The following is a 19,361-nucleotide window of genomic DNA, read 5'->3' as shown; positions in this document are numbered from 1 at the left end:
GTTGGAGCTGAGACTGAGTGGCAGGATGGAATAAGGGCCTGCCAGTGCGCTTGGACAGGGAGGTTGGCCAAAGGCTGGATGGCAGGCCTCCAGAGGCCAGTGAGAAGAAGGCAGTTACCAGCATGGAGATGGGAGACTCACTGGGACCCATCCAGGCCTGCAGTGACCCCTGAAGTTTGGAAACTGGGGTGTGCATGAAACCACTTAAAGCCCAGGACCTTGCTTACTTCTGGCAGACTTCAGTGTTAACAGTGATATTCCCTTCCAGCAGATGCGTTGGATGTGGTTCTGTAAGGGACATTGTCAACTCCCACACTTAGCCCCCCTTCCTGCCTGCAGGCTCTGTCCACAAGCCTGGCTCTGCCTGGAATGGTGGAGAGAAAGGGAGGGCGGGCCTTCTCCTGGGCAGTGGGCTGGTGGGAGATGGGGGTATGTATGTCCCCAACCTCCTTGCCCAGGTCAGATATCAGGGAAGACTGTGACCTGGGAAGCACCCTTTCCATCTGTATTGAAGTGTCCTTTTTCGTCGTCATCCTCCTCCTCCTCCTCCTCTTCCTCTTCCTCTGCTGCCTCCTGTTCCTCCCAGGGCTGCTCCCTGAACACTCACAGACATGCCTGGCTTCCTGGCTCTGTGAGTGTACTATGTGGCCCCAGCCTCTAGAAGGAAGACCCGTGGAGCGAGCAGTAGTGGACACTCATCCCAGAAGGGCATCTTCGTTGGGCTGAGAAGCTGACCAGGGCAGTTTCCCTCAGATCGCAGGAATCAACAGAGCATCCTCTAGGCCTCCTCTTGGTTTCTAATCAGTTTAAGTGGTTTTGTTCTAGATTGTTCCTCAGGCTCACCCATCATGTGTGTGTTTGAGGGCTCCCTGTGTCACTGTCTCCTGCTCATGGGAGTCTGAGGAGCACCCTCACTTCTCAGGGTGCAAGATTTGCACTGTGGGGATAGGCTTAGGTAGCCCTTAGGGATGTCAGAAAAGCAGCATTGGCCTCTGGAAATCTGAACAAAAGTAAAGTCTGACCTTGTCATGGGGCCTCTATGGAGGATGGAATCCAAGCCCTGTAGTGTCCCAGAAGGTTATGATCTTGCACACTGGGCCTTAGGTTACCAGGAGCCCCGGCCCCAGCTGGAGGGCTCCTGTGCCAGTGGCCTCCGGCAAGGCAGGCAGAGGATGCCCGTGGCCTCCATTCTTAAAAAGTCCTCACTGTGCGCTGCAGGTCTTTTGTTTACTGTAATTTCTCTTTCCTTTTCTTTCTGCATGTTTAACTGTCAACACCCTGAGAATTACCAGCATTCCCCTCTGCGTAAAAGGTGGTGACCCGAGAGCCAGCCATTTCTATGTCTGCAAGGGACAAACCCGTGGGGCCTCCAAATGAGCCAGTCCCACTCCTTGGTGCCACCCACTGGACCTGACACAGGGCTTTCCTCAGAGACTCCAGAGGCCTTTGGCTCCCTCTGGAAAGGTGGTGGGTTTAATAGGAATCTAAGGGATGGGTGCTCTCGGTGGGTCAGTGTGAACAACGTCCAACAGCCTTCCCCCAGCCAGCCAGGGCCTCGTTTTGCTTGGGTCTGAAAGAGATTTTTGTTCTCTGGTGAGAACAGCCCCAGTCTGGCGCCAGAGCCAGCAGCAGGAATACAAACCCTTTCATGTGACAGGCCCAGAGTGGAAAGATACAGCAGCAGGCCCTCCCCTGCACTCCTCGGGAGGTGGGTATTTGCATATTCCCCATTCATCCTGGCCTTGAAAAAGAGGCCCGAATTCTCAATGCTCCCTGCCCAGCTGAGGGCTGGGCTGCTGGAGCCTGGCATTAACCCTGAGGACGCCAAGGGCCCCTGCTGGCCGAGAGCAGGACCAGGCAACCAGAGGGCAGTGAGAGACAGTGCCCCTGGCCTCCAGAGGGGTGGTTTGGGAGGTGACTGGGTCCCACTGACAGGCAGAGCCTTCGGCTGAACTGAGTGGAACTCGGATTTGTTACTTTTGTGGCATTCAGAGGAAGAACATTGTCAAAGTATGGGGGAGCCAAGAAGTTAAATTATTTATCAAATTTTCCAGAAAATTTACGTCTAACCGAAGGCAAAACTCTCTCTTCCTTGCTCATTGTCTCTTCTGTGACAAACCCAGCGACCCTTGGAACAGCCCTGACAGAGACTGGGTAGATCATGGCTGTGGCAGCAGCCCCTTCATCAGGGAGCTGGGGGCGCAGCTTGCCTGGGGGCACTTGTGCATCTTAAAACCCTGGGGGTATTAGGAGCTATTGGGTTCTGTCAGCTCCTGGCTATGACACCGAAGGCGAGAGGCCTGTAGACAATACCACGATGATCTTTTCTCTTCTGCAGCTACTTACTGGCCTCCCAGCCTCGGCTTCCTACCCCTTTCCTCAATGCAACCAGACTCCTGCCTCTTTCCTGGGACCCTCAACATCTTACAGGGTCTCCCTGCAACTTACCAACCCACTTCCGTCCCTCAGTCCACTTCTCAGAACACTCCTTCCCATCTGCTCCTGAGTCCCTCCTTGCTCCCTGTCCCTGACTAAGGATGTGTCCCAGGTTCCTCTTTTGTGCATTTTTTCCTGAGCTGGGTGCCAGTGAGAGAATCCCCCCACCTCAGTGACCACAACTATGTCTTAGCATAGTTGCATCCCGTGCCATGGCCACCACAGTGAGCTCTGGAGACCTTGGCCCTGCCAGGAGCAGCCTTTGGTCCCTTGAGCTGGAACCTACTAGGTGCACAGTATGTCCTCAGTTTGGGCAGGTGATGGAAACGGATCACGGATCCTGAGGCTAGGAAATGGGCAGTCCTAACACGGACTGGCTGGGAAGGGAAAGGATCATGTTGCGGTGACAGGATTTGGCTTCCTGCACAGTTGGGTCTGGCTAGGGGGTGTCCCTCTGTTCTTGTGGTGCTCATGGCCCTCAGTGGCATCCCTGAATTCTGCCTGCTGTCCTTGGGGGCTTGGTGTGTAAGGGAGGACAGTGAGGCTCAGGCTCACCCACTCCGTGGGCCCCGGTTATTGTGCTCTGCAAATATCACCAAAGGGCCTACTGCCAGTTTGAGCCTCTGATGCCCCTCTTTGCTCGGAGTTTTTAGTTGGGCCCGATTCATGGTGAGGACATTTATCTCCCAGCTTGTGAAAGACACTCTGTTTCTCTTTGCTCCTCTGTCCTCAAGGTTCTTTGTATTTTTTAAGTTCCCGAAAGTGTCGTTTGAGCCTGGCTTCCCAGTGTTATCGTCAGGAATGTGGGCCCATGTTCCCTGACCCGGGCTTTGGGTGAGTGGGATTCTTTAGAGGTGCTGGCATGGTGAGAGGAAGGTGTGGGGAGAGGAGGGCAGTGAAGGCAGCTTCCTGGATGCTAAATGAATTGCTAAAGGAAGACATGATCAAGGTGAGTCCGGGCCTGTTGGCAGGGGTGGCCGGCCCCATGCTGTGCTCAGGCCCAGCCTGCCAGAGGTGGGCTTTCCCACACTGAAGAGGCTTAACTGAACCTTCAGAGCTAGCATCAGGCTTCTTGGGGAAGCTCCACAGGTGAGTCACTGTAACCCAGCAACCTGCGTCCCAGCCTCTCCGGGATGTGCGGCAGCTCTCACCTGGCAGGTCCCCAGTCGGGGAGGCCCTGGGCCCCATCTCTGCCCCAATTGTCTGTGGTTCTGTGACTAATTAAAACCCAAGAGGAAAATGGAAATAAAGCCTCTTGCGCATGATAGAGCCAAGCATGAATATCTGTGAGCACAGGGTGGAGAGTGGGCCCAGGGTAGGCTGCTGGGTTTGTGTGTCTGCCTGTCAGAGTCATACAGGTGTGGTGGTGAGATCCCTGCTTTTCTTACCCTAGGGGCTGGGCCACACCCTTACTGGCACAGAACTGCTGCCAGCCTCTTCGTCCCCGGCACCGGGGGTGGTTCCATCAGCCAGGACCTGGGTTGTGGCTGCTGAATTTCTTGCTCCAAAAGCCGTCCCAGGAAGCATTAAACAGAGATTTTGTCTTATTTTAAAAACCTCTCTGAAGATGTCTAGAGGAAAGTAAGGGTCCTGCCGAGAAGGAAGAGGTAGGAGCTTTGTGAGCAGAAGGTGGGTCCTCAGGCATTTGTGTATTTTAAAGCTTCCTCGGGGTGGATTGGAGGAGGCTGTGGCCTGGGGGGCCTAGATAGGCTCCTGTCAAATTCCAGGAGGGGGCAGCTGAGGCAGGAAGCTCTCCTCTGGGCGGCTCCAGCTCCAGGGTGGTGGGCTGAGCTGAAGGCCGCATCAGCCTCAGGGAAGTGTTGCAAGGTCTGTGGGCTCCAGACTCACTAGGCTGGCTGTGCCCGCAGTCCGTTAGGAGCGAGCTCAGAGCCCTGGACGGTGGCGTGGGACCACCCTGCTGCTGAGGAGGTAGGTCGGACTTGGATAGACAGTGGCCGCATTTTGGCAGACTGGGAAGCACTAGGTGTGGGTAGGGCCTGGAGGGCGGTGAGCTAATTACTGTGGCCTCGATTTGCATTTTACTCTTCAGCAGTGGCGACCATCTTCCTCCTGTGTGTTCAGCCATGTACTGGTCATGGAAGTGGGAGCCACACCCCCACCCCTCATCCTATGGAGACAGACCTTGCAGAAGTGGGGCCCTGGGAGTCCCTGGAACCTCTGGTCCCAGTCTGTCTGCCAGGGGTGCTGAGAGAGTTCAGACCTCAGCTCTGGTTCCACTGGGCCAGGGTGTAGATTCTGGCTTGGGATGGCTGTATCTCTAAGGGCAGGCATTGAGAAAGGGCTGATGTGCTGGCCTGGGGTCTTGCAGAGGACAAGCCAGTATCTTCTTCTACCTGCTGACCCCAATCCCTATTGGAGAGCACCCAGGGCATCTCTGAGCAGATGTGTTTATCTGGGACTGTGCTCAGTTTGTTCTTCTCCCCAAGTAGACAGGTTGTGACCTTTGGGGTGGGGGGGGGGTGGGGAGGAGAGGCAGCCCCTGGAACTCTGAGAGGGCCTGGAGGTGGAGTCTCCTGGGCCTCCAGATGCCTCACTCAGCCAGAGATCTGGCATCTGCACCCCCACGCCCAACTACTACCTACCACTTCCACCACTCAAGTAGGCGGCAAGTCCCCAGCCCCCGGCTGAAGCTCTCGCCCCTAATCAGTGTCGTAGATGGGTGTGTAAAGAGGCTTTGTCCTTAAGCAACCCATTTGGCCAACTCTGTCCAGAACTGAAGACAGAGTGGGGGAGAGGGCAGAAGCCGTGAGCCGAGCTCTGGCCACCCGGCAGAGTGGGGGTTAAGGCGAGTTGCTTGGCTCTAAGCTGATCTGAGCCAGTGCTGCCCAGTGTGCAGATGGGGGGTGGGGCAGCTCCTCATAGAGCTGTTCTGTGCTCAGGTCCCTGCCAGACCTGCTCCCGCGGCCGCCAGGGAGCCGCTGCCACCTCTGCTAACGCCGCCGCTGCCACCCGGCTTCTCAGATCGGGCGGCTGTTGCCATCCGCTGTCCCCAGGAGGGCAGACTCGGGGCAGGGCCTTCGCCACTTTTGTGCTTTGCTCAAGATGTGGTAAGCTCTCTCCCTGAGCCCCACACACCCTTTATAAAGGGAGGCTGGTACTAGTGGGACCAGTTCAGCTGCCTCCCCAGTGCCAGGAGCACTCTGGAAAGGTAGGGTGTAAATGCATGTCCTTTTGCAAGTTATCTTTGAGCCCTTCTGGCTGGCAAAGAGACAGAGTAACTGCTTTAGCTAACTACTGTCTATGAGTGTTTCACTTACTCTGTGATTGGCCCCACATTCTCTGACCCTGAGCTTCTTAGAGAAGTAGCCCTGAGGGGTCAAGTGACTTATCCAAGGTCATACGGCTATCAAGAGTGTGAGTCGATTTGGACCAGGTCAGTGCAGCACCAGAACTCTCCTTGGAGCCCTTTCCCTGCCTTGTTTGCTGGAGACCCAGGTCCCTGGGAGAGGTTGTGATTTTCTTTTTGAAGCTTTTCATTGGGAGGTAAGGGTGTTCTTTAGTAATCCGGTGGCTTGCCTTGTGCTGCCTACCATTTCTGAACTCCTCAGAGGTTTTCAGAAACTCAGAACTCTGCTGCAAGGGCCCTCACCCCACTCCAGTCTGATAGAGAAGGAACATGGGTGATTCTAAAAGAAGGGAAGAATCTGAGGGTCAGGTTGTTCTTCAGCACTGGGCATGATGAGTTGGACTTTTATCCTAAGGTAGTGGTAGGGAGCCAAATAAGGTCTTTGAGTAGTAGCATGACATAGTCATGTCTGTGTGTTGGGAAAATATACTTGGTATCAGTATAGGCACCAGTCAGAGCAGGGACGCCTGTGAGGAGGCTGGTGTGGGAGTCTGGACTGTGCTTGCTGGTGGCTGGACCAGGCCAGGAGCTGTGGGGTGAAGAGGGGTAGTCACCTTTGAGGCCTATTGAGGAGGTGGCCCTGACAGAGCCATCTAGCCAAGTTGCCAAGGTCTAGAGTGCTGGGGCTAGGAGGTCGGTTCAGTAGAGGGTCCTTGGAGCCAAGCCATGGGACTCAGGGCCATCTCCACAGGGACTGTGCCCTGAGCTCTGCCTCAACCACCTGGTCACCGTGGTGCCAGCATGCTTCCCACCGGTGTCTCTTTCCTCCCATCCTCTCCCTTCCTGCACAGCTCTGTCTCTTACCACCTACCTTCCCTGTGCTCCAGTCAGTGGAGGACCTACTATGGTGGGGGTAGTCCCAGGCCCTTAACCTGTGCCAATAGCTGTATCCTGAACTGTTCTGTGCCAGAGGAGAAGAAGGCATAGGATACGCCGGAGGAGAGGAGACTGGTTTGAGCTGAGGGTGGGGTCCTCCTTCAGGTGAATATTTACAAACACAGCAGCTCACTTGGCAACAGGGCACCACTGATTCCCTTGGGTGCTGCCCACCTCCCCATCCCTGTCCCATGCTACTGCAACCAGGAGAGGCTCCTGGGGCCTGGGAGGAGGCAGCTACTGCTAGCACCCCAGGGACCACCAAACCCCACCCTAGTCCAACAGAGAGGGAGTGAAGGTCAGAGGAGGCCAAGGCCCTGTGAAATAAGGAAAGGAGACCAGACTCCCAGACCTAGGCTCTACCCTGCCCCCATGCCAAGTGTTTGGTGGCATGGGTTGGCTCTTAGGCTCGTGTCCTCAGAAGACCTGAATTTGCAGCTCTGCCCAGCAGTGGCTCCCAGGTCTTGGGGCAGATGCATGCGGCCCTGACTGTGTCAGAGAAGGTTGGCGAGCCTAGAAGCATGATATGGTGCCCAGTTGATTGCTTTGTTGCTGCCCACCAGGCAGGGGTGCAGGCCCAACCTGAGGAGGAGCGGGGAGTCCAGCCCTTTCTCCAGCACCTCCCATTGCCCCAGGCAAGTGGGCTTCCTGGAGAGAAGGGCCCAGCCTGGAAAAGCTGGTGAGAAGGGCGCCCATGCCTAGTGTGTGCATGGTGGAGAAACAGCCATGGGCCTGACTGGCTGCTGCCACTTCCTGGGCTCTGGCGGCCTCATGCTGCCTCCCACCCCTGTGGTCTTGGCCTGGGGTCTTCTGAGCAGGTCTGGAGCCGGTTATGTGAGAGCTTGACACCCTTGGACATAGAGGTGTGGGTATGGGTGGTCCAGTGCTGGCAGGGGGTGGGGTGGTGATACCACATGAGGTTGTGGTTTGGGAGGCTGTAGTCTGAGGCCTGGATCGGGCTCCCCCTCTTGCTCCCTGTGTACCTGTAGACGGCAGCTACCTTTAGCAGCGTCTCTGTGCTCCCATCTCAGGCGAGGGCTTCTGCTTCCCAGACACCAGCAATTCAGGAAGGTTAGACAAGTTCTGCTTTTCCCTATCCTGGGGACTCTGATATTTTGGTGACTTCTGAGAGTGCACGTACCTAGGAGGCTAGCCTCTCAGACTGGTGGCAATGACCTTTGTACAACATTTCCAGAGCTCAGACTTAATTTCCTAAGCAGGATATTCAGCCGGCTCAGTGCTCCCCACTCTCTGTCAGCTCCAACCTTTGTGTGTTGGCTTCCCTCTGCTCAGGACACACTTTCCTCTTTGTCCATCTGTCTCAGCATCAGTACAACTCCCTGCCAGAAGCAGGTCCTGACTCCCCTGAGTCAGGCACCTTCTCTGGCTCCCCATGTCTGATCACGGCCCAGACTGTGCTGCACAGTACCGCCCCCTCCTTCATGTGTCTCTTCCATGGGACTGAGGGCAGACCCACATGTGACTTGTCCCAGGGCCCAGCCCTGAGCCAGAGGAGAGTGGGGAGGGTTTGCTCTGTGATTGGGGGTTGGTTGGGTGGATGGATGACTTGGCCATTCTGAGCTGTGCTCTGCGAAAACCCCAGCATGGCAGCAGAGACTGCAGATGCCACGTTCTCCTGCAGCTCAGCGCCCAGCAGCTACTGCCGAGGGCTAAGGACTGCTGATAGTGAGCTATCTTTGCAGGGTTCTTGCTGACATTTTTGGGACCACATAGCTCAGCTCTTGAGCTTGTCCAAGGTTTTTCAGCCCATTGACTCAGTTCAGCCCCATTAGAAGAAACATTAGGCAGCTCAGAGCCTACCCCAAGAGCTGATGAGCATATTTGGATTTTCTATGTGTGGACTAAGTCACTTCTCTGCTAGGCATGGCCATGACTCAGTCACCCCATCTGCAGATTAGGGAAGCAAATGTCCTAAGGAAGTTAGCTGGTCACCTGCCCAGGATCTTCCCCAGAATGGTTTTCCTTGGTGAATTCACTGAGGTCCATAGCCAGGCCTCTTCTCTGCTAGTGTGGCACCTCATGTGATTGATATGCCAGGAGTGGTTTTTTCCTGTGGGATGATAGCCTGTTGGCTGATCTAGCTTGAGGACGCTGCCAGGAAAATTGGGGTTCCAGCTCAGGAACTCAGTGGGAATGACCATGGTGCCGGGGGCTTACATTCTCTGCTCCCCAGGGAGCCCCCAGAGTCTGTGGGTGGCTCACGAGTGTTTCCAGGACTCAGACGGCCTGTTGTGCTGTGCACAGAGCATCGGCTCCTGAGGGGCTGCAGCTGGAGCCCACCTCTGTCAGGTGCTTGGACCTGCTTGACTGGGCAGCCTCCTGGTCTCGCAGCCATACTCCATACCCATCTGTTTTGTCATGGCGTGCCTCTAACTATGAGTATGTGGCTGAGTGATGCTGTCCCCATTCTAAAGATGGGCAAGGAGAGGTCCACAAAGCTGGGTTATGTGGAACCTTGTGTGGCTTGTGAGTGAAGGAGAGGGGATTTGAAACAAGATTTGCCTGCTTTCTTGGCAATGATTTTGCACATCACTGACCTCATCTCTGGTGTGTTTTAGTACAAATATTATTTGTCAGGATTTCAGCAGATCTCTCCTCTCTCAGGGGTCAGGTAATTGCAGCTTGGCTCATATCCTATGGCGGTAGAGTGACTGCTGTTGGATTTCTCGTTGTTTCCCAAGAAGTGAAACCACAGCCATGCTTCCAGAGGTAGAGGGCCAGCAAGGAGAGTGGCTGCAGACGGGGAAGTGGTGCCTGGAGCCTATCCAGCCCTCAGCAGGCTAGTAGACCTGTCGGTGTTTTGTGGCGTTACTAGTCTCAGATATTCCTAGGCAGTGACTCCAAGGAGGCCCCCATGGGGATAAGAGCATCCAGTGCCTGGTCCATCCTTGCTCCTTCTCTCAGTCCTAAGTGTAGACCCCTGAGCCCAGCTGGCCATGTCCGCTCTGCCAGCATGGTTCACTTAGTGGCCATTGGGAGGACATGGTAGCTTCTGGGACTGCTCTCTTTGAACCGTTAGTCACTAATGCTTCCCACAGAAATGCTTCCCCTGTCCACCCCAAGGCATCCTCTCTGTCCCCAGGTAAGCTCACTGTGTCCTCTCAGGCTGAGGTGGGCAAGCATGGTACCCTGACCCCCATATCGCAGGAAATGCTGGTTACCCCCAGGAGAGCACACAGCACCTTGCTGAGCCCTTTCTCTCTGGGCTTTGCTTCCTTTCCCTTCCCACCAGTTTAACATGTGCTTCCTGGGCCACTCCTGTTTCCTTTACACATTAGCGGATGGGGTATCCAGTTAATGGGACCAATTAATGGCGGGTCACCTGTGCCTCTTGGTGCTTGGTCAGGGGCAGTGCAGAGCCCCAGCGCATAGTGGTCAGTGGTCTGGGGCCAGGGAGTGGTTCCTTGACCCTACCCTGGCTGCTCTTGATAATGCTGCTATTCCTCAGAAAGTTGGCCACAGCATCACCTCTGGCCCTGGCAAGACTTTGGCTCCAAGTTTTCTTAAGGAGCACCTGTGGTGGATGAGGGTGTAGACCTGGGGGAACCCTGCTGTGTCACTCCCTGGAACCTTGCCAGATAGAGTGATGCCCTCGTGTCATGAGGGCCAGAGGTGTCTGTCAGGATGGGTCTGTGGGTTCTGCTCCCCTTGCCTTCTCTGTCTCCCTCAGGGTCAGGGCCTGGGACTGGGAGCTTGGGGTAGAGTGGGAGGAGCCTACATCAGCCCATTCATTCTGGCCACTGTGTTCTTCATACCCCAGGAGCAGAGGTAAGCACACTGGTCTGACCATATTGGTCTGTACCCAGACCTTGGGGCTCAGAAGGCTTTACTTCCAGAGATGTCAGAGCATGCGCTGGCCTCCAGAGAATACGGAAGCATCTGTCAGTCATGGCCCAGGACCTGAGCATATGGTTCTCAGAACTGGGCTGGATGTGAGAGTATCAGGGGTGACTCCTCAGGGTTCTGGCCTGTCACCTAGAAAGGTCCTTCTAGAAAGCCAGCTTCTGGGATATGCAGTGTTATACCAGGCGACTATACACCCAGCTAGCCCAGGGCCTGCCATACAGTGTATTTGGCTGGGGTCTGGCTGAGGTCACTGTGCCGCTTGTGACCCAAGACAGATGGAAGGACAGACCCGGGACTCCTCCCTGGCCTCCATCTGCTCTCCTCTCTCACTGCCTATTGTTTCCTGCAGAGTTCATCCTCTCGCTTCTGGAGAAGATGCAGACACAGGAGATCCTGAGGTTGCTGCGGCTGCCCGAGCTGGGGGACTTGGGCCAGTTTTTCCGCAGCCTCTCAGCTACCACCCTCGTGAGTGTGGGTGCTCTGGCTGCTATCCTCGCCTACTGGTTCACGCACCGGCCAAAGGCCTTGCAACCACCATGCAACCTCCTGATGCAGTCAGAGGAAGTGGAGGTGAGCAGAGTGCAAGCAGCAGGCCTGTGGCAAGTAGCAGGTAGAGGCGTCTTAAAGGTAGAAGCCAAACTTGCAGCTGATTTGACCCAAAATGGTACAGAGAATCTTGTTTTCCCCTGGAGGTGAGCCAGTAAGCCCCCCAGGGGCCTTGAACAGGGTCTCCGACACAGTGCTCCTCTGCCTTTTCTAGGAACTGAGCATGAGCCCTGGGCAGAGCCCAACCGTGGCCTTGCACTGGATCTCTAGTTTGTCTGCTTCTTGGGTGGGAAGCCTTGGCTCCCTGGTGCTTCAGTAGAAAGCCTAAGGTTCTCAAGGGGCCACCAGGTAACTTCCCTCTTGGTCTCCCTGTGCCAGCCCCTGGTCTAGAACTGGGACTCAGAACTGAGCCCACCCCATGGCCCTGTCTTCCCAGGGCACATGGGCCCCCAGGAGGGCCACCAAGGAGAGGAAGGGCAGTGGTCTGGCCTGGACAAGGGTATTCCAGGCTCAATCTAAAAGGACTGGTGAGATTTCTTTCTTTCTTAAGCTTATGAAATTTATTTTGCCTTTTAAAAAATTGTCTTTTTCCTAAACTTTTTGAATAAACATTTTGAATAGTTAATGTATTCACACTTCCAAAGAGGAAAAGTTATAGACTGAAGATCTACCTTCTTCCCCTCGCCTGCAAGTTCTCCTCCCCAAGGAACATTCCATGAGCAAATGGATAGTTATCTGCCCTCTTTTTTTTTTTTTTTTAAAGATTTTATTTATTTATTTTAGAAAGAGAGAGTGAGAGAGGAGGGGAGGTGGAGAAGGAGAGGGAGAGAGAATCTTGAGCAGACTCTGTGCTGAGCATGGAGCCTGGGAGGCAGGGTGCTTAACCTCACGACCTGAGCCAAAATCAAGAGTCAGATTCTTAATTAACCCTCTGAGCCACCCCAGTACCCTGCCCCTCTTTCTGAATACTAGCTTGCTATACACACAGTTCAGCATCTTACTGTTTTGCTCTTAAGGATACCTCTCTTCAACCATGAGCATAGCAGAGTTTTGTGTGGTCAGAGAAGATGCAGGTCTAGGTAGGACAGGGATTTTCAGGGTACTTTTCCAGCAGGAGGCATGATGTGTGCAAAGGTGTGGATATGTGATCTTGCACCCGGTGGCTTCGGGAAATGATAATTTACATGGAGTGGCTGGACAGTGGAGGGGGTAACCCTGGACTAGCAGAGTGGTGACCAGAATGGCCTCTGGTGACCCGCAGCCCCAAAAGGTTGGCCATGCCTCTTACTAGCTATATGGTCCTCGGCAGTTTCTTAACTCTCTGAGCCTCAGTGTCCTCAACTGCCAAGTGGGTAATAAAAAGAATGCCCACTTCCTAAGATTGTGGTAAAGACTTGGTAAGATGACACAGAGAAAGCACTAGACTAATCGTTTCAGTAGACTTGTAATTACAACTTGTTTGGAGAGGCCAGTAAGGACAAAGCCCCATGGGCTAGGAGCGTGGAGGCAGGCAACATGGATTTGCTTTGGGTTTTTAAGTAGTAAAGAGATACAGGTCCAATTTGTGCTGTAGAAGGATCGAGTGTCCTGGACAGGAGTGTTCCCAGACAGGTACCTTCAGCCAGTACACAAACTAATTCATACTACTATGTGAGTGATGGATGGCACCTAAATGATTCTTAACCTAGGGATGCAGCAACAGCAGCAGTAGCTGGCGATGAGGGCCATCCCGATGCCAGAGGATGACCTGACGCCTACTGGCACTCCCCACGGAGTGACCCATAGCTGTATATGAATTGTAACTGGAATTCTGGATGTTTTGTGGGTGCTGTGTGCACCTATGGGAGACTAGCGTACCGGGCCTGTGTGCGTGAGCCAACTGTGTTGGAGTGAGGGGGCGTACAGGTCAAGTGTGGAAGTCGTGTGTGTGCCATCCAGGTGTTCTATCTAGGCCCCATGTGTGAATGCGTACAGCATGTCACAGTCCTACCTGTGTGGCCCTGGTGTGCGTCCACGCTGTGTACAGCCTGGTGCGTCCTGGTGCCCTCTCCTGATGCCTCTGTCTGCCTCAGTCAGCTTCCCTGGCCTGTGCTTGGCTCGTAGGACAGTGGTGGGGCCCGGCGATCTGTGATCGGGGATGGCCCTCAGTTGCTCACCCACTACTACGATGATGCCAGGACCATGTACCAGGTGTTCCGCCGTGGGCTCAGCATCTCAGGTGAGAGGGGGCATAGGGGTGTGCAGGAGCTGTGGTGGGAATGAGCAGGTACAAATGTGGGGAGGAGCAAGCCAGGTACCGGGGGCCTGGGAGGAGAGTGGTACTGGGGTTCAGAGGAGAAAAACCACTGTTAGCCCTTCTCCTGCCCAACTGGAGAAGTAGCTGCAGTGTGTGGCCAAAGGGCTGACCTCAGCTTTGTTCTAGCACTTAGGACTGCCTGACCTTAAGCTGGCTCTTAGCCCGTACTTTATACTGCCATAGGCAGCCCCTCATAAGCTTCATACTGCCAGAGCACTGGCTGGCACGGTTCAGAACCTGCGCCTCTGAGATGTCTAGGTGGGCCAGGGTAGAGGGCAAAAGGAAATGGTCCAACAGAGGCAACTTTCCACCTCTGCCCCATGGCTAGGTCTCTGTGTCCTCCTGGGGCTGCATCAGACAGGTCATGGTGGGAACTGGCATTGTGTTATTCTCCATTCCTGGGCCTCCCTGATCCCTGAGGGGACACATCATGCTGGTGCACTTTAGGCCTTCTTGGGCTTCAGCAGGTTAGACAGGGAGCTAAGGGGCAGTTCCCCTGACTCCTAGACTAGCCACCCCACAGCCTGGAATGGCCATTCAGGTGTCTGATGAGCAGCTGCAGGTGATAGCCCACCCTACCGTCCTCCCTGGCACAAGGCCCGCTTATCTTCCTGCAGGGAATGGACCCTGTCTTGGTTTCAGGAAGCCGAAGCAACCTTATCAGTGGCTGTCCTACCAGGAGGTGAGTGACAGAGGACAGGCCGCACCCTGTCAACCCATGTAGACCTGGCATTGGGAGGCGCATGGGCACCCTGCAAGGTCTCAAAGGGTCATTGTTTCCTTGCCTGGCCTGTTTGCCAGACTCCTGGCAGCTACCTCACAGGGCTTCCAGCCGATCGTGTAGGGACTTGGGAAGGTCTCAGACCTGTAAGAATCCCCACCTGGGGATCTCCCTTCCCTGATGAAAGTTGCTTTCCATCACTTCCCCATGTCTGTGTGCAGGTGGCTGACAGAGCTGAATTTCTAGGGTCTGGACTTCTCCAACACAATTGTAAACCAAGTACAGATCAGTTTATTGGCGTTTTTGCTCAAAATCGGCCAGAGGTAAGCATCTGCCTTGAATGGTTTTAGAGGTATCAGTGGAGTAGGGGCTTGAGTATCATACACAGCCCTGCTCCCATCTGGGACAAGAGGAAAAATGGATATCCTTGGTGCATGCCACCCCTCAGTCTCTTGGGTTTGCCTCTAACCATGAGTGGACAACCTGGATAAGCTCGGTCTGTCCACATCAGCCAGCTCCACAAATAGCTGTTCCCTGAGCCATGTGGGAAGAAGGACCCAAGGAAGAAGGCCATGCAAGCCCTTTAAGTAGGCTTGGGGCTGTTTGGAGTCTCAGAATTCCCTGGGGCATGCATGATCCCAAAGGCTGTGGGTAAGTGGGCAAAACCAACTGGCTTCACAGATGCCTTGCCACATGGAGAGGGCCAGAACAGAGCCTTCTCAATAGGACCCAGAACAAGTCCTCCAGTTGCCTGGGCATAAGGGCCATATAGCCCTTCTATGTGCTCTGGGCTCCCCCAACCCCAGACCCATGTGTTTCCACAGTGGATCATCGCAGAGCTTGCCTGCTACACATATTCTATGGTGGTGGTCCCGCTCTATGACACCCTGGGCCCTGGTGCTATCCGCTACATCATCAGGACAGGTGAGCCCCTACATCCCCTTCTTGTCACTGGCAGCCAGCCCTCCAGATCCCCACCTCTCATGTTATACTACTTGTCTGACACCGATAAGCTCTTGGCTTCCATTCTCAAAGAACATTTTCCACTTTGGCCCTTGAGTTGGCTTTCCCCACTTGGACTTCACCTAAAGGCACCTTCCATGGGGCCTGGCTATCATGAAGGAGCCTCTGCACCAGCCCCCACACAGGCTTCCAATTCCCTGAGGGTTAGTATAGCTTGGGGCAGATGCCCAGGGGCAAATAGCTCCTGAAGACCTGAGATTATGGAGCCTGAGCCTGGAGTGAAGGAATGCTTGGAATCTGCTCTAGGAGATTCCCTGGCCTTTTGTCCTTGGCTTCTCCCTAGCTCCCTGTGTTTTCCTCTCTGTATAGTACACGGCCCGCATGCCTATCTTAATGCATTTATTTACACACAAGCTCGGGCACACACAGCCTGTGGTTCTGTGGCCTGGCCCATGTACCCATGGTCACAGCCTATGCCCACACAGCATGACTTTCCCTTCAGCTGACATCAGCACCGTAGTCGTGGACAAACCTCAGAAGGCCGTGCTGCTGCTGGAACATGTGGAGAGGAAGGAGACTCCAGGGCTCAAGCTCATCATCATCATGGAACCGTTTGAGGAAGCTCTGAAAGACAGAGGGCAGGAGTGCGGTGTGGTCATTAAGTCCATGCAGGCTGTGGAGGTGAGGCTCTGCTTCTGGGCTGTTCCTGGCCCACAGCTGGCAGGCTACCCAGCCAGAGCAGCTGGTTATCTGCCCCTCTCGTGCCCTGGGGTGGGTGTCTTAGGTCATAAGGACATGTCAGGGTTGAAACAGGGCAGGCTTCATGAGGGCTGATGGTGGGGGCTGGGACCGGGGTACCTATGGGCATCCCCTAGGCAACAGGCTCCATTGGCTGGCACAGTTAATGACATAGGCACCAACAGGTGGATGGGGGTACCAGCCTGCCCAGAATTACTCATGTAGCCTCTGGGGCTGCCTTTTCTCCAGCCCATCTGAACCTGAGGACTATAGACAGACATTCCAGGAGTCTTTGAGGTTCTTTCAGTGTGCAGAGACTCCTGGTGGCCAGCGGAACTAGTTTTTCTGTGTGTGACCTTCCTCGAGGTGTCAGTTTAGTGGCAGCTTATGGCCTGCTAGCATGACACAGGCCATTCTGGCCTCCAGGGCCTCATGCCCTGCTCAGTAGCAGCTGACCCCCACCATACCTTCCTGGACGTCGGCTCCTGGGCTTCCCCCCTTCTCCTCCTGCATGCTTGTCTATTCTGGGCAATGCTTGTAATGCCTGTGCACTTGTACCCTTCCATGGCTTTGGGGGGCCACATTTATACTGGCAGCCCCCATCTGCCCCTCCAGCCCTGACCCTTTATCTGGAAGTCCCAGCCACCTAGCCCCTCTGTCCTGAGCGGCACCTCAAGCCATCTTCCCACTGTGCATGTGCACAGTGCCTCACCTTTCCCTGGGCCTCGGCCTCTTGTCTATAATGTGTGGGGTGGCCCAGGCCTGGATGCATATTTGAGGAGAGGCCGCTCAGGTGGTTTCTCCACATGGGCTACATCTGGACAGGGAATCCTGAACTCTAGACTCAGCACAAGAGCAAAGCATACTAGGCTGAGTTTGTTTTGATTTTTTGTTTCTTCCTTTGTTTTGATGGATGAGAACTTTTGAGCATTTAAAAATAGTGCTTTTCTCTTCCAGGAGTGTGGCCAACAGAATCACCAGGCTCCTGTGGTAAGCTCCTCTGCCAGCAGGTGTTTCTTGAGCAAGATGCTGTGCAGAGCTGATCCTCACAGACACCCCCCTCCCCAGGGGCTTGCTAAGAGGTCAGAGCAGCACTCCTGTGTTGATTAGCAACTACACTAAGCAGCTTGGGAAATGCACGGTCAAAGTGCCAGGACTTCTGTGGGTGAGGATCTAGAAAGTGACCTGGAATAGGAGTCAGGTGTTGAGGAAGGAGGAAAAAAGGGCAGCCAATCCTGGCCACTCTTGGTTCTCCAGGAGGATTTTCTTTGGGACAGTGCATGGTTTTCTTTGACGGTAGTGAACTCTGTAAGGACGGGGAGAGCAGAAGCTCTCTTTCTTCATTTTTGCTTTGTGATTTTTTTTTTTGTGTCGCCCTCAAGTGATACTGCCTGGGGTTGAGTCACCAGTAATGGTCACTGGCCCTGGGAGGGCCCTGTAGGGGTTTTCAGCTTGCTTACAAGGCCTCTTGCCTCCGCTCCTCCCTCTAGCTCAGCCCTTCCCCTCTTCTTGCAAGGCCCTGAGTTTTCTCATACATGGGCTGGCCATCACAGGTGGCTCTGGGAGGTTCCCACCGCCCACACACAAAACACCAGCCTTAGACTGCTGTTCTCTGACCCCCTGGCATGCCCTTGCTTCTACCAGGTGAGTTCTCTCCCAGAGCCCACCCTCTGTTCCGTTTGTCTGGAGGGACCTGGCTTGTCCCTCATTCTGAACTTGTGTCACGTCCTCTGCATGTGATCAGATGTGCTCGGCTCTTCCTGGTGACCCCAGGACTGTGTATCCTGTGTCAAGGACAAGGGCTTGATGCAGAGCAGTCATGGTGACACAGTGGGAAACTCAGTTCCTGCGCCACATGTTCTGCTCCCAAGCCTAACCACAGACATTTGGGAGAAAGTGGGAAGGAAGGACTGCACTGGATCACATGCCCGAGGCCTAGATGTGGCCACTGCAGCCCAGTCCCATCTAAAATTGAACTCAGATTCAAGTCAGGGAGGCAGCAGATGCAGGTGAGAGGTTAGTGGGACAGATGGACTTCCAAGCTCCTATTAGGGTTCCTCAGCCTCTCCTCCCCTTTCCCAGTGATGTGCCAGCCTGCCCTTCTGACTGTAGTGTGCAGGGCATGCGCCCGGGCCCACGTGGCGGGTGGGGGCGCACAAAAGGGCCGGCTGGTAGAGAGGCCTGGAGATCCTGGGCCCTGGTTGGCCACACTGGGTCCCTTTAACTCACGCCTTTTCTCCACCCTGCAGCCCCCGAAGCCCAGCGACCTCTCCATTGTGTGTTTCACAAGCGGTACAACAGGTGAGCAGAGGTGCCCAGATCACCATCCGGGGCCACCGGCAACCTTCTCTAGCAGCCTTGGTGGGGCGGATTCAGGGCTCTCTGGTGTCCTGGGCGGCATGGGCTGAGCCTTGTTCTATGGCTGGCTCTAGACACTGGGCCCTTCCTGCCACTCCCAGTGCCCAGTAGGAGGCAGCCCAGGTGGCTGGACGTGAATGGACAGTGTGGTCTGAGAGGCGTGGGGTCGGGGCTCACCAGTACCTACACTGGGGCCAGAGGAGAACCGGGTAGCTGAGTCACTTCATCCCTCCCTGAGAAGCAGCTCTTACCCTGGTGCTTCCTGCCCCTGGCTGGCCTTTGTGTCGGAGACGGGGAAGAAGTGTGGGGTTTGGTGTCTGAGACCCTCGATTTGAATCCCACTTCCCCCACTTGCTGGGGGGGTCTGAGCCAGTCATGTAAACTTGGTGCTACCACTCTGCCCAGCTTCTTACCTGGGACGGGGGCTCTTGAAAGTGCCAAAGAAGAGAGGGGATGTAATGTGAAAAGGCGGTGCAAAGGCTCTGTCGTGGGGTGGGGTGGGGCTGGTGTGCTGTGGGCATGGCTGTGGGGACGAGGACAAGCAGAAGTGACACCCACATGCCTGGTGCTGACAGAGGAGGGCACACAGCTGCGTAGCAGGGACAGCCAAGGCAGGCTGCATGGGGGCGGGGTCAGGATGCACACGGTCACGGGCACAGCACGTCATAGTCTGCAGTGCCCTGTGGACCCAGGGACTGAGCTGCTGGGGCCTCTGCATGGCCTGTGAGGCCAGCAGGTGTGGGGGGTTGGCCAGGGGGCCTCCACTAGCAAGTGGAGGTGGGGGACTGGGGCCCTGCTCCTGTGATCCCCAGGCCAGCGCTCTTCCCCTTTGCTGCTCCATCTCATCTATGGACTTGGGAAGTTGCTTGTCTTTTCTCCAAACAGGCAAGGAGTTTCTAGCCTTCTTTTTCCAGACCGAGGACTGGCCTGTCTTGGTGATAGCTCTTGGTGGGGTGGGCAGTGAATCTGGGGCTTCTGACACTTTCCACACACACAGCCTCTAAGTCCGACCAGCCCCATGAGCAGGACTCTCCATGAAGACGGATCACCATAAACGTGGCTTTGTTGGATCAAGATGGATCTTTGCCATTAACTCGGGTTTGAGGGTTTCTACCACATTGCTAATTTTTGTCAGAGAAGAAGTAATGTAGCATTTGCTCTCCAGGGGCTGACATCTAGATTCAAGCCAGAAT

General features: G+C 55.0%; 1 protein-coding gene across 8 annotated transcripts in view; it reads left to right on the top strand.

Annotated features, from left to right (window-relative positions):
- The window catches only part of ACSL6 (acyl-CoA synthetase long chain family member 6), a 61,481-nt gene that overhangs the window by 6,250 nt on the left and 35,870 nt on the right, over nt 1–19,361 (top strand). For 5 of the 8 annotated variants that reach the window (XM_047730711.1, XM_047730710.1, XM_047730717.1 and 2 more), the window contains 8 exons: nt 10,896–11,116; nt 13,196–13,310; nt 14,006–14,070; nt 14,331–14,432; nt 14,934–15,033; nt 15,575–15,753; nt 16,768–16,800; nt 18,060–18,111. In XM_047730711.1, the coding sequence (XP_047586667.1) occupies nt 10,896–11,116; nt 13,196–13,310; nt 14,006–14,070; nt 14,331–14,432; nt 14,934–15,033; nt 15,575–15,753; nt 16,768–16,800; nt 18,060–18,111 (867 nt within the window). Of the gene's footprint in view, nt 1–3,273; nt 3,386–5,353; nt 5,606–10,895; nt 11,117–13,195; nt 13,311–14,005; nt 14,071–14,330; nt 14,433–14,933; nt 15,034–15,574; nt 15,754–16,767; nt 16,801–18,059; nt 18,112–19,361 lie in introns of those variants that run through there. The other 3 variants (XM_047730715.1, XM_047730716.1, XM_047730714.1) reach the window with 3 other exon arrangements.

The sequence above is a fragment of the Lutra lutra genome, chromosome 5 (assembly GCF_902655055.1).
Source record: "Lutra lutra chromosome 5, mLutLut1.2, whole genome shotgun sequence".
Taxonomy (NCBI): domain Eukaryota; kingdom Metazoa; phylum Chordata; class Mammalia; order Carnivora; family Mustelidae; genus Lutra; species Lutra lutra.
The sequence above is the reverse complement of the archived record's forward strand: the minus strand, read 5'-3'. Positions and strand labels throughout refer to the sequence as shown.